Source organism: Pelobates fuscus, chromosome 4 (assembly GCF_036172605.1).
Source record: "Pelobates fuscus isolate aPelFus1 chromosome 4, aPelFus1.pri, whole genome shotgun sequence".
Taxonomy (NCBI): Eukaryota; Metazoa; Chordata; class Amphibia; order Anura; family Pelobatidae; genus Pelobates; species Pelobates fuscus.
In genome coordinates, this window is record NC_086320.1 from 124,668,068 (window position 1) to 124,682,406 (window position 14,339).

General features: G+C 37.0%; 1 protein-coding gene across 1 annotated transcript in view; it reads right to left on the bottom strand.

Annotated features, from left to right (window-relative positions):
- The window catches only part of PIEZO2 (piezo type mechanosensitive ion channel component 2), a 409,694-nt gene extending 396,387 nt beyond the window's left edge, over positions 1-13,307 (bottom strand). Inside the window, exon 1 of the mRNA XM_063451573.1 lies at positions 12,581-13,307. Within this exon, the coding sequence (XP_063307643.1) occupies positions 12,581-12,644 (64 nt within the window). The 5' untranslated portion in view covers positions 12,645-13,307. The remainder of the gene's footprint in view (positions 1-12,580) is intronic.
- Between the last annotated feature and the right edge of the window lie 1,032 nt (positions 13,308-14,339).

Below are 14,339 nucleotides of genomic sequence, written 5' to 3' on the forward strand. Positions count from 1 at the left end.
ATCATCTGAAAAAATAGGAAATGGGGCCACTACGTGTTTAAACGCTTGCACACAGGCACCTGAGTGTGTGCATGTCTTTTTCAGATGCTTTAAGAAGTCTATTTGTAAGTAAACAGCTGCATTTGAAAAAAAAATCCAAAATATTTATAGTGAGAAAAATGATGAGAGATTGCTAATATATCAAGTGTAATTGCACCTTTGTGACATAGTGACTAAAAATCCACCCACAACATATAATTTAAAAAACTTTAGCTTGTTGAAAGGCATTATGTGTGAAGAGTGTGTCCTCGTTCTTTTTTCTTTTTTAATTTTGTAAAAAATGCAGATTTCAATTAAAATGTACACCTGGCTTTCAAGCAGACAACGGGTAGTGTTGCTTCCTGGTTCTATTAGCTCTATGCAGCTGACTTCAAGAGGCAACAGTTGCCCAGAGCACCTGACTTACAAAGACGTCTCATTGAGCTGTATTACGAAGTCTGTGATTGGACAGCCATAGAAAGTCTTGGCAGGGAGAGCAGCAGACAAGAGAACCGTAGGTTTTGCAAACTGTTTTTAACCCCTTAAGGACCAAACTTCTGGAATAAAAGGGAATCATGACGTGTCACACACGTCGTGTGTCCTTAAGGGGTTAAGTATATCCCCAATGAAAAAATACATAATTAAATGCATACAGTGCAAATATACTCTATAATCACCAATTAGTGTTAACAGAAGGGTTAATGGACACTTAACTTTGTATTAGCAACTTCGCTGCTGGTGACCTCATATACAACAAAATGGAATACAGAAAATATGGCCTACAGCTAAATACCTAAAACGTATAAAATAAACAAAACATAGTGCAACACTGTATATTTATATATCAAAGTGCCTCTGCAGAAACTGCACTCAGAGACGCCAAGGATTTCAAATGCTTTAAGAACTCTTTCTCTTAGATGGAAGCCAGGACCTGGGGTATATTTACTAAACAGTGATTTTTAAATTAATTTTGTATTTGGGCAGTGGAGTGTGAACATCTCATGTCCTAAACAAATTATAATTTCTAATATATAGTCACAGTTGTGAAAGATCAATTTGCTATTCCACAAATAAATTACAACTAGTACTAACCAAAAAAAAAAAAAAAAACCAACAACTTTTATTTGTAGAAAAAAATGTTTGTTTGTACACAGCTCCCTTTAGGGTGTCCAGATCTGAAGTTCAGTGTATTATTCTGCCTACATCTGCCTCCGCGCACACCCACTCCTGATGAAAACAGGCTGTTTTTGCACTCAGAGCTCAAATTTGCAAGGTTCAAAGAATCGTACGGCATTCTAAAGAAAACCACAGCATACTTTATGAAACTGATAAACTGATCCAGGAATAGGACAATATGTAACATACCATTCCAAAGTCTTAATAACTATTCTCAGCCTTGACATGATCTACAAATCATTTTATTGGAGAGAGAGTAACACAGTTATGGATAATTATGGACCTACACTTGTGGTTAAACTTTTAAAGCTATAAGCATGGTTTGGGATCTGTGGATCTTTATACAAATAATAGCCTTACTAACCTGCTAAATAAGATTGATCCTAAAAAAAAAAAAAATTCTCTGCTTTTGACTTACTTAATATTGTGTACATTTAGAAAAGTTAGATGTCAACTAGCCACAACTTTTTAGTGAATTAACCCTATATGCTTGTCTCACTGTGTGCCAAAGTCAAGGGAGGAAAAAAACTAAATGTAACAAGTGAAAGCAACTTGTTTCCGAACCGTGGAATCATGGTATGATCTGAGTTATGTACAACACGTCCTGCGCAGAGCGCACAACTTTAACAAACATTTTATATAAACTGGATGAGATGAGACATAGTTACTGAGAGTAACTGAGAGAGGTGGAAAGGAAGCCTTATCATGCTTCTGTTGGTGTAGGAAAGTTATTGCATAACTCCAGGCAATTCATGTTTCTGTAATACAACAAATTGCTTTGAAACCAGAAAAGGCCTGGGAAATAGCATTGGCCCAGGTGTTATTGAATTGCACCACCTTGGCTCCCAGAGGGTCTAGTCATTCAAATTATGGTAAGGACAGTACAACAACAGAGTTAAAGTTGCCAAAAGAGCAAGAATATTAAAAGGACCACTCCCCATTCCTAAAGCAGTTTAGCATGCTGACGAACAGTATGTGTGAAGAGTGTGTCCTCTTTCTGTATTTTACAAAAAGTGCAGATTTCAATGGAAATTATCACTATTATAATTTAACCTAGTTATGTCCACAGGCTTCCAAGCAGACAGCATGTCCTGTTACTTCCTGCTTTCGTTAGCTCAGTGGAGTTAAACACAAGAGGCAGCAATTGTTCAGAACACCTTCCTTGCAAAGACTTCTCATTGAGCTCCTTTGAGATGTCTATGATTGGACAGCCACAGTAAGTCTGGGCTAGGGAAGAATGAGAGGGCTTGCAAAGGTAGCAGTCAAAAGAACTGCAGCTTTTGCAAGCTGTTTTAGATGTACCCCCAATTAAATGCATAATTAAATGCATGCATGTTTTTATTGGGGTTTAAATCTACTAAACAGTGATTTTTTTAAATTTATTGGCAGTGGAGTGTCCCTTTAAACTTGGAATTGTAGAAAACAGACAAAGGGAAAATCAAATATTAAACCAAATTAGTTGAATTGAACATTTCATTTTGGTTATTTTAGCTATAAGAATCGGCTATCATTTTAAAATCTCTAATAGTTTCTTTTCACAATTTATAGTTTAGTTTAAAAAACACGTGTTGCCAATGCACTTCAATGTGCAGTTTAGGGAATAAACCACTTAAAAGTTTTGTTTGTTGCTGATGAAACTTCACCTCTGGTGTTTAATGAATTCTAAATGATTTCTTTGCTACTGCAGAGAAAGAACATCTCATTGGTTTTCCTCATGTTGGAAAGAATAAGCCTGTAATTGACTTAATGTGGAAAAAAAACCCTAATGTATGTCCAATAAAGTCCCACATTAACTGTGGTTGCGCTTTATTTGTTGATACCTTGAAATAGATCTATTTAATGAAGTACATACAGGGAAAGTACTTTGGTGGGCTCAATTGCACATAAATTATCTATGAATTATTCTATCTATAGGACCAAGAAAGCCACCGCTTTGCAGTGCTTACAATGAAAACAGAATGTGCTGTTTAAGTATTAAAACAACAAGCATTAAAATGGATTAGAATTGGCATGAGGCCAGCAAAGAGGTGGTTCCCAATAGGGACAAGTCAAATTATCATGTGACCTTGCTGTAAATGTCAACTACATGTAAAAGTAAATTAGTGGTGAGTCACTCAATACGGTGATGGGTTCAGACAGCAGCAGTGAGTCACTCAACACAGTGACGGGTTCAAAAAAGCATGATCACCACCTCCCTAAGTCAAAACAGCAATGTAAACACTCAACAACTGTAGTTTGTGACAAGAAACAGTTTATTCAGGGTTCAATGGCAATGGCGTGTCAACGTTTCAACCCTGTGGGCTCTTCTCAATAGCTGATAGACATCATATGAAAAACTGAAATGTTACTAGATTTTCACAACAATTAGCTGAAAACACACAGTGGAAGAGCAGAGCTTTTATTATGCTATTTTAAATTCAAGCACCAACTTAGGTTATGAACTTCTGCCTTCCTGTTATACTGATTTTATGTTTGCATAACATGTAAACCTGTAACTTGTATCGCCGTTAACCCAGGAAGAATCTCTTAGTGTGCAGCACTGAAACGGTTAACCGTGATTTGACACAAATACTGTTTATGCATTCAGATACTTCGAACAGGTAGGAAGGGAAAGCGTTCTCACATAATGTGGCAGGCTGTGGAGGGGGACTATAGGTGCCGTTGAATGCTACAATAGTTGTCAAACCACTGTACACAATTTCGCTAAAATAAAATGCCCCCCATAGAGTCCTTGCACCGTAACTACTACCCCAAACGTTAGATCACCAGATGTTTTAAAACTGCAGTGTCCATGATGCTTTGTCATACTAAAGGCGTATAAAGCATCATGGGATTTATAGTTCTCCAACATCTGGGGATCTACTTTTTGGGCACTCCTGTACTACAATATGCTATATTTACTTCTACAATAAACTACAGTAATCACAGTGATGAGACTACAGTAATTACAGGCAGATGAGAGACACTTTATTATTATTTTCACAGTATACGTATATAATGTTCTCTGATAACGGGTGATAGATAAATGTGGACTCCTAAAGTAACTTGCTTTATATATTTCTGCAGTCTGCAATACTAAATATACAGTAAAGTAGATCCTCATTACCTTTAATTTTGTGCAATATTCCCTGTATGTCACATGTTTATAACTGTATAACTATATTATACAACTTTATGAAGTGTGATCATACTGATATAGGATAAGCAGTAGTAATGATAATAATAATACTGTTATGGGAGTGTTAGTAATGTCGTAAACTGAAACATGAAAGGATTTGATGTTTCAATGTTGGGTTTTGTTTGTTTTTCACAGAAACCTTCATATAGAACAGAAAACATCAATGTAAGCACAGATAACATAAACTTTATAGCCATTGGTGAGCTCAGTGCACTGCTATACGAGGGAACGGACTGCATATCTTCAAAAAATTTCAGCAGAAATGATTTTGTCTTGATTCGAATGCATCTCTACAGTTGACATAGTTATATCAGGTAACACAGAATTGTCACAGCGATACCTTTATTTAATTCAACCCCATTTCCATGCCTCCTAACATTGCAAGGTACGCAACCTGGATCGATTGTACAAGCTTGCCAAAAAAAGTAGCCCAAAAAGGGGCATGTCAGTCTGGGATAAAGACATGCCAACAGCACGCACAGTAGCACAGATGCATTATGTTCTTAAAGAACAGTTTGCACAGTATGCACATTTAATGAGGGAATTGCATTTTCACTAATGGAATCGTGGGCTCTGGTGTCCTCAGATCTAAAAAAAAAAAACAGAGAGAAATCCTAGGATGGCGGTAAAGGACCAGAAATGTGCAACTGTCCAACCAAACCTGTGACTTTTAAGAGGTGTGCGTCTATGAAACAAGGGCTGACAATGTTACTTAAAGTATTGTATAATTAATGAGCAATGCTATTAAATCTTTTGTAAACTCATTCGCCTAGATGTCAATCGTGTCCTTCTAGATTGTATGCTTTGTTTGAACATTGTCTCTATACCTCTTTTTTGGCTTACATTATTTCGTTTATCATTGATTTGTTATGTATTCTAATTGTAGAAGTACGAAGTGCTGTGGCAGTGTGGAATGATTATAATAATAATAATAATAATAATCATATACTCCCCACTCATAATTACAAAAAGAAAAAGCACAATAAACATAGCATGCTAATTTACTCAAAACCTTTCTTAAAACCTCATCAGTGCAAGCACACAAACCTCCAGGAAGTTCACTTTGGGATAGCAGAGATAATTGCTGAGTAAGAGAACAATTGAACAGTGTAGTGGTACAGTTGTTTCAAGAAAAGGGATACATATTATTTTCAGTACAGTACAGTAAAAACACATATCTACAGGTGTCAAACTTCAGGACGATTTTCACTTATCACTACATGTTATAGCTATTTTTATAATGAATTTGATACTTTTCTGAAAACCCGTTATTATTTACTTCTGTGCATAAAATGCCCATAATATTTACTCATCTTTCTTAACAGCCCAGAATTACATTATCTATACAGATACCAAACAACAATTCCTTTTGATGGCAAAAACGAAAAGGCAAAAATCTGAGTAAAAGTCACCCAAATCAATATACAGACTGTTGGCCCATTACGCATCCTGCTTAACAACTGTAAGGCATCACATCACAGAGGCCAAATATATGGGTGCAGTTGCGTTTTATACCTAGTGAGTGCAAATTTATGAGCCGATGTCTAAAAGAAATGATGGCGAATCTTACGACATGCCTAGGGTTTTCCAACAGCTATTTTAATTAAGATTACCAATGAATAGGGCACAATGATTTCTATGTAATTCACCACTATGCATTTTACATAAGAGTTTCAAGCAAACTAATATATAGTTCCCAAAAACATTTAAATTAATTATTTACTAAAGAGTCCAGGAGCAAAATGGACAAGTGGAATTAAAAGTTTAGGTCAAAATAGGCAAACTACAATATTCTCAAATTTAGCTAATTTTCTGTCTTGGTTATTTTAATCTAAATCATCCAGTTCTCTTGTCAGTTCTCCACTATTCCTGGTTTGTGATAAACCCCAAAAATACATATTTTGCTTGCAGCTATTACAGTATTAAGTGTTCATTCCCCACCCACAAGCTAACAATGACAAGGCTCAGAGAAACACCTGGTGTGCATTTTTTAAATCCCTATTACCTCTGTTTGCCAGTAATGCTTTTAGGTCGTCCTTCCTTACCCATCATTCAATTTATATATCCCATTATTAATTTTCAAGCTTGCAAATGCCTTTGATGGCACTGTACAGGCAAGCCTTAATTGGCCCACGACGTTACATCCACATAAATATAGTGAAATATTTTTTCACCAAAATCTCACCACGCCCACACACCATTTGACATGTAATCTGCTACACTGATGACAGATTTTGTTCCAATCACTTAACGCCTCCTATGCTTTAAACCCCTTGCTCTCCAAACAAAACACTGGGTAAACATAAAGGTTTACCATCAGCCAGCTCAGTACTTCTTTTTTATGTATCAGGGAGGATTTTCAGAAAAGAATATGTTTGTTTATTGAGACCTTTACAGTCTTATCTATGGGCAGCACCCAAAGCAATGGGTGCGAGTCAGCTTTGTTATCAGCTGCAGACATTAAACTGTCCGGAGAAGCACTTTAAAGATTCACAATGTGCTTGTTTTAATTGAATTTTTTTTTAATGCATTGAAATAAACACGAATGCAGGCAAACAATACCACACAAGAAGGAAGGGCAGTTTTACAGTACATTTACCTGGGGGGGGTCATTTTTCCTAAGTTATCATCTTGTATAGAGAGCACAGGGTATATTCACTAAACAGTAGGTTGACAGATGACTTGCAAATTTTAGACCAAATATAGCAGAGTCGCTGAGTTAAGAATCGTTTTATGCTTTGGACTGAACATGCGGCAAATTGCTTGTTAAGTCACCGGAGTTAACCACTTAGTATCATAACAGAACACATTGTATGTTACAGTGATCAATATTACAGCATGCTGCAATTAGATCACAAGTGTCCATATGTAATTCTCAACTATTCTGGTTCTTACCGAACCAATTTAACCTATAGGTTTTGGGAAGTATGTCACACATTATATGGAGTTGATGTTATAAACAAAGCAGTACATTGGTTCTTTAGAGATGTTGCATTTAAGCAGAACACGGTACACCACTTAGCTCCCACATAAAGTATTTTAAACATATGTACGCTCACTGTAATGTCTAACTTCCAGCTGTTCTATTTGTATATACATACAACTTTAGCTAATGCTGATATTATTTCAGCTTGTGTCTATAAATGTATAACTGGCAGAATATAGGAAGCACAGGGTGAGTCATACTCACCTGGTCACTATTTTCTTTCAAAGCTATATCATGCCCAATGTTTTACAAAAGTTTAGATATTTATTGTAAATATTTTAAAGTTGGTGTGATATCACAGCAATTCCCTCTTTAATGATATATCCTTAATTTAATAATGCTACAAGGCACAAATGCTAAATGCATATTACTCTCCACTGCCTTGACCTAAAGCATTTTGCCACCAAGCTCTAAACTCTCTTTTTACCCATCTCAAACCTCACCTGCCATAGCTCTGTAACCTCCCTCTACAATGACACCCTCTCCTCTTAGATATGATGGCACCTCTTATATCTATACATTATAATCAACCCTGGTTACAGCCTTGGCACACTAAGCTGATCTGTTACCTCCAAAAATGCTTCAGAACTGCTGTCTTCCTCCACTATAAATGTATACTACGCTCGTGCAGCCTGGCTCTTTCATCCACAAATGAGAACTACTTCAATACCATCATAACCACACTCTCCCAAGAACCCAAGCACCTCTCTCACACTTTTAACTCTCTACTTTGTCCCATCGCTGCTACTCCTCCTTCTAACTCGACCTCTACAAACTTCACAACTCACTTCAATGAGATTTCCACGATCAGAGAAGAATTCTGTAATCTCTCTCCTTCCCCTACCAATACATCCCCCAACCACGCTCCCTCCTAAGTTCTATGCTTAATCATATCTGCTTCACCAGCTTTTCTGCTCTGCTTCAGTCCTACCAGGTTTCTGCTCTGCTTCAGTCCTACAGCACCACTACTTGTTCCCTCGCTCCTATCTCCCTCGCTTCCTCACATTTTACTCATGCTTTTGTCTCCTTTTCTTGCTCTGCCCTTTACTAAAATATTCAATCTCTCCAAAAAAGCCCAACCTTAACCCGAACTCCCTAACCAACTACCCCCCTATCACGCTACTACCATTTGCCTCCAAAATCCTCAAACCTGTCCTAAATAAAGTATCTAATGATACTTTCAGCACTGTTGATCATCAACTTCTTCTTCTCATCTTCTGTATTCTCAGTCTACGAGACTCTGCTCTTTCCTGGTTCTCCTCCTACCTCTCCCAACGCTCTTTTAGTGTTTCTTTTTTTGGCTCTTCTCTGCAACCCCTCTCTGTCAATGGTACTACCATCAGCTCTACATCGCATGCTCCTTGCTTAGGTGTTCACTTTGACTCCAACCTCTCCTTCACTCCTCATGTCCAGTTATACGCCAAATCATGCTGCTATCATCTCTCACCTTGACTACTGCAATCTGCTTTTCAATGGACTTACGCTTTCCCAACTTGCCCCTTTACAGTCCATAATGAATGCAGGCTGATCTTCCTGTTATCTTTCGAGGCTCCTCTTCCTATCCACCCACACCTCCCATGCCTCCCCCTTCTGTCAGTCCTTACAATGGCTTTCTGTAAGATTTAAAGCGTAATTTAAAATTATGTTGCTTGATTACAAATCTCTACATAATGCTGCTTCTAACCATCTTCTCTAATACACAAGTATGTCCCGTTTAGGCCCTTAAACTCTAGCCGAAGATCTGCATCTATTCTGTGGTCGTACTCGCACCTCTGACGCCCAACTACAAGACTTCTCTAGGGCTGCGCCGCTCCTATGGAACTCCATTCCATGCTCCGTTAGACTCTTACCAAGTCTCAGTTCCTTGAAAAGATCAAAGTTCCTTCTTTAGGAAAGCATCAATTAAAGTGTGAATAGTTTTCCCTCCCCACACCTTGGAAACCCACCCTGCTGCCTCTCCTGCAACTTTCATTCAAAAAACTAACTCTTCACTGTAAACTATTCTAGCAACCTACTTTTTCCCGAATATGAAATACATCCTACCCTTACCCGTTGTGCCACTTTACCCCACTTCCTCTAGAATGTAAACCCATTTGAGCAAGGCCCTCAACACCCTTTCTGTGCCTCTTTTTGTAAATACTTGTCTGTTAGTCCACCTATTGTACAGCGCTGCTTAATTAGTAGGACTTTATAAATAATAATCTGAGTGAGGCTGGGGATTTTTTTCATACGTGGTTAATTTGTTAAACAGTGAGTTTTTGTAATGAATTGTAAGTGAAATGCGAAGTAAAACAAACAAGAAATTCTGACTATTTGGGCTGAAATTTTACATGCTACTATGTCAACTAATCAAAACTCACAGGATAATTCAGTAAAGTATGAATTCACGTGAATTTGAAATTATTTTCCAATTTTAGGCCAAAAATAGCCTATCTGGGAAGTATGAGCTATGTTCCCATTTGAGTATATTGGCCTAAAATTTACAGTTTACATTGAAATCATTCTGAATTCCATACAATGGTCACTTTATTGAATAGGATTTTCAGTATACAGACTCCTTCATGTATTGAATGGCACTAATTATATCCGGTCGAGACTGCTCCCAATTACACTGACAGTACTACCAGTACGACAAATTAAAATGTTCACCTCTGATTTCAGAATAAGCACTATCATTAACTTAAACAATGTCAGGAGAGAGTATTCATTTTGGAAGGCAGAGGGACTGCACATTTGATACGGGATTGTTAATATCATGCAAGAACCATTCACATAAACAATATGTAACATATTTGGATGTGTCTCTAGCGTGTTAATGCTCCTGTAGGACAATGATGGTTAACCATTAGAATTTCAGATATTAACCTTGTTATTATGATGTTAAATGTGCCATTTAGTAGACTGCTCATCATGGCAAATGCAGTCTACAGCAGTGGGCCTGATTACGCTGTCATTAGAGGTTGAATTTCTCAGGGTAGCATCCAAATGGACCATGGCTCGGTGTACTGTAGGAAAACAACCAAAAGCCTGTAAAGGTGACTGGGTTCTTATATAACGTTCACTTCTTTATTTGTATGTATATATTTTGGGTTCTTGCTATATTGTTTGATTGTGAAAAACTATTATCTTTTTCCGATATTATCGCAGAAATATTTCTAGAGATAAAACATTATGGATGTGTTTGAACAAGAGCAGGTCAGTGATTAAATTGAGTATTATAAAGATTAAAGAACACGGGACAACCAGAGCCAAATGCTTTAGTGCACTAAATGTGTACTTCAACCAGTTTGGCCAAAGTATAAAACAGTTCTGGAACATGAGATGATACCCATTTCTTAATCAATGATGGCTGCACGATAACCAAATCTTGAGCTGTTCAGGTACCAATTTTGGGCCACGTGGTAGAAGAACTAGAGGTTTTGGAGACAAAAACTGAAGAATGATGTATGCACAGTTTTGTCTCCTTGAAACCTTAAAATGGTTAGTGTGCTACTGTGCCTTCTTGTGTTAACCCTGTGGGTACCACAAAGTTGTGCAACAAGCCTACAAACCGTTTACCATTCAATTAATACAAATAGCTAAAAATCTGGCACAATCTATCAGATATCTCTAAATGTTATATCACTATACAATAATTGCAATACATTTAAGTATATAGTATAAATACATAGCAGAAATAAATCTCATAGTTCAACTATTTTAACCGTCACTATAAATAATAAAATGCACTTTTGTACTATACATCTGAGTAGCAAAAGTATTTAGATTTTTCTGCGTCAGAGAAGTGTGTGTTTCCATCTGGAGTTCATACTGTTAATTCATTATGATTAGTACCCTGTTTTCTTGGGAATGGTTAACCTTAGCACGGTGGGATTACGAATGCTTGGATTTACTTTTAGAAGTGACTTGAAAATTTCACTCCATTATAATAAAAGCAATTATAAAATCCTCGGCTGAATATTCTATACTTTTAAACTGTGTATTTCTGTACAGAAACATTACAGTACATTTCAGAGTATCTTTTGAAATATTAATGGTATTGGGATTTCTCCTAATCACTTGACTCGCTGCATTTATTCCTCTGTATGAATATTGTAATAAATTGTGAAATCCCACAACTTCCACAAGAATGGATGCATCCTTACAAAACTCCCAAACATTCTGCAAATTGATGTCAAAATCACATAATTGGGGTCGATCATTTAAAGGAACACTCAATATTTAAGAATATTGAGCAAATGGGTGGATGACCTTCTTCCAAGTTCAATTAAAAACGTACAATGGAGCTGAGGAAGCATAACGCGATACCCTGGGATTTACGAGCGATATTAATGCGCCAAGAGAAGAAATGTTAATGTATCCTTCCTGGTAAAACATATTGATTAATATAAAGTTTTATGGAAATGGAATGGATAAGGAAATGTATTATGTCACCAATAAACCACTCCTTACATATAACCATGATGATGTTGGTGTATGAAGTTATTTTAAACCAAATGGAACATAGTACGCAGACTTGACTAGCGTCACTTTTAAATGATAACATAGCAAGATCAAAGTAGAATATTTGGCTATTTGTGTAGTATAAATATCAGTTGTGGTTAAAACGATTAAAAATGTTATTTAATATTTCTACTGATTATTATTTTTTCTCTTTACCCCAAAATGTCTCTTTATATTAATTTTCTAGTGGATATATAGTGGCCCCTTAAAGGACTAAGGTACATTTATGTTTTTTTTTTTAAAGGTTTTAGACTATAGATAGTGCATATTATCTACAAACTATAACATACGTTTTATAATAATATTACACATGTAAGAGCACTTAAGTTTTCACATTGCTAAATACAAATTGAGGATGAAAATGTAGGAGGTTAAGTGTCACCTCTAGATTATTCTGATAAGAAACCAATAAACACCTATAATGTATGTAAATAAAATGGACAATTTTAATGTACTAAAAATATGTAAACAAAAAAAAATGAACAGTCCCGTAAGAATAACAAAGTAGCATATTAAGAAATGTGTTAATTAATCTTAATTATCCATATTAAACTGATTCCAAACAGGGGAGCCTTTATAAAATATGTCTCCATCAGTGTATCTATGAATTGTGTCTATACTGTTGACTCCTGCTTCACCAGACATATGAGTGGCACAGAAAATAATGTGTAAATGAGAAATATTAGCATACTTTATAGAAAAAAAAAAAAGTCACTTACCAACAAGAAGGCAGATTGGGAGAAGCAACCTGAATATAAGCCCACACACCACTTCTGATGCCATCACTTCAAGGAAGTTTTTTTTTAGAAAACTCGACTCACGATCAAAACAAAGCAAAAAGCAATATATAGGACTGCTATTGGATTGCCATAACCTCTATGTCCACCCAAGGGCACAGCTAACGCAGTTTAGCATGGTTTGGGGCAAGCTGTGGTCTTGTTAGCAGTCGTCTGGCATGTCCGGATCAGGCTGTGCATTAAACCCCAGGCAGTGAGGGATCCCTGGGGCTGCCCTCCTGTACCTTGTGAAGTTTGGGGCAGGTTCTAATGCTCAGAACGTAGAATGCAGAACGCATGTTTTCCCATAACCAAGCGAATTCTGGAGTACTCTTCCTAATAATGCCTTCTGACTGTGTCTATAGGTGCTCGCAGGCTCTTCTTAGCTGTTGAATAGTTAGGGTATTTTTTTTTTTTTTGGGGTGGATGAAATCAGATCCTAGAAACACTGCTGAGTTAAGGCACTCACCTCCTCTTATCCCCAGGAGGACCCAGTGCTATGTGGCAAAATTATCAGGACACTCATCCTAAAAGCTAGCACTCCCCATTGCTGTGCAGGAGGACTCGGGCTGCTCCCTCTGATCTCCAATGGATGGTAAGCTCTGTTGTCACGGATGGCAGTGAAGTATCCCTGCAGCTCCTCCTGCACTGTACAGCGCTGGCTCCACTGTCCTGCCAAACTCTTCTAGCAGAAGAGATGTGTTACCTTATCTCTCGGGCACGCGCACTCAGTGAGTGAGGAAGCATGCTGGCCGAGGTCCTGACTGGGTCATAAATCAATCTGCTGCTTGCTGAGCTCCCCAGCTCTATGTTAAAAAAACATTAACACTTTATTTCCCGCAGAAGAAAGAATCCCTTCATCTTCCCAGCTCTGTGTAAAAAACAAAAACAAATAATTGAACGCTTTCCTTTCTGCACAATAAGGAATCCCTGATTCACCTCCCCAGCTCTGTGTGAAAATGTTTTTAACTCTTTCTCTCCAGCAGAAAAACGAAACCTACATCTCCACAGGTATGATTAAAAATCCATTAACCCCCTTTCTCTCATTGAAAAATTTAATTCCTCCAGCTTCCCAATAATGTCTAAAGAAAAAGCCCCAAAACTATTAACCCTGCCAAACCTATAGAAAAATGAATTATCTAAACCCTACATTTCTGTGTAAAAAAAGTACCAATTTCCTTCCAACAGAAAAATACATTATTGTCTCCAACTTTATGTAAAGAATAACTCTTAACCCTTTCCTTCAAGCAGAAACATGAAACGCTATATCTATCCAGCTGTTTATATTTAAAAAAAAAACGTTAACAATTTCCTAGCCACAAAATAAGGATTCCGTTCACTCCTCCAGAGACATGTGAAAATAAATCGAAAATAAAAATAAAAGTCTTAACCCTTTCCTAGCCACAGAAAACGTAAACTTTTAATTTTCCTGAAAATCAAAACTGGTTATACATATGAACATTCTCCAGTCCACTGTATACAGTACAGGCTTTAGCAATACACAGTATTAAAGAACTATTGGGAGCAGGTGGACACAATAGGAAATTGGAGAGTTTATTATCTGTTATCTGAAAAAATGAAAACGTGTTTAATGAAAGCTAGGAGCATGAGACACAGTTACTTTTTCTTTGAGCAGGAAAAGTTTCGGATTTTATTTTTTATTTCACACAAAGCCGAGGGGATGAAGGAATTCATTATTCTG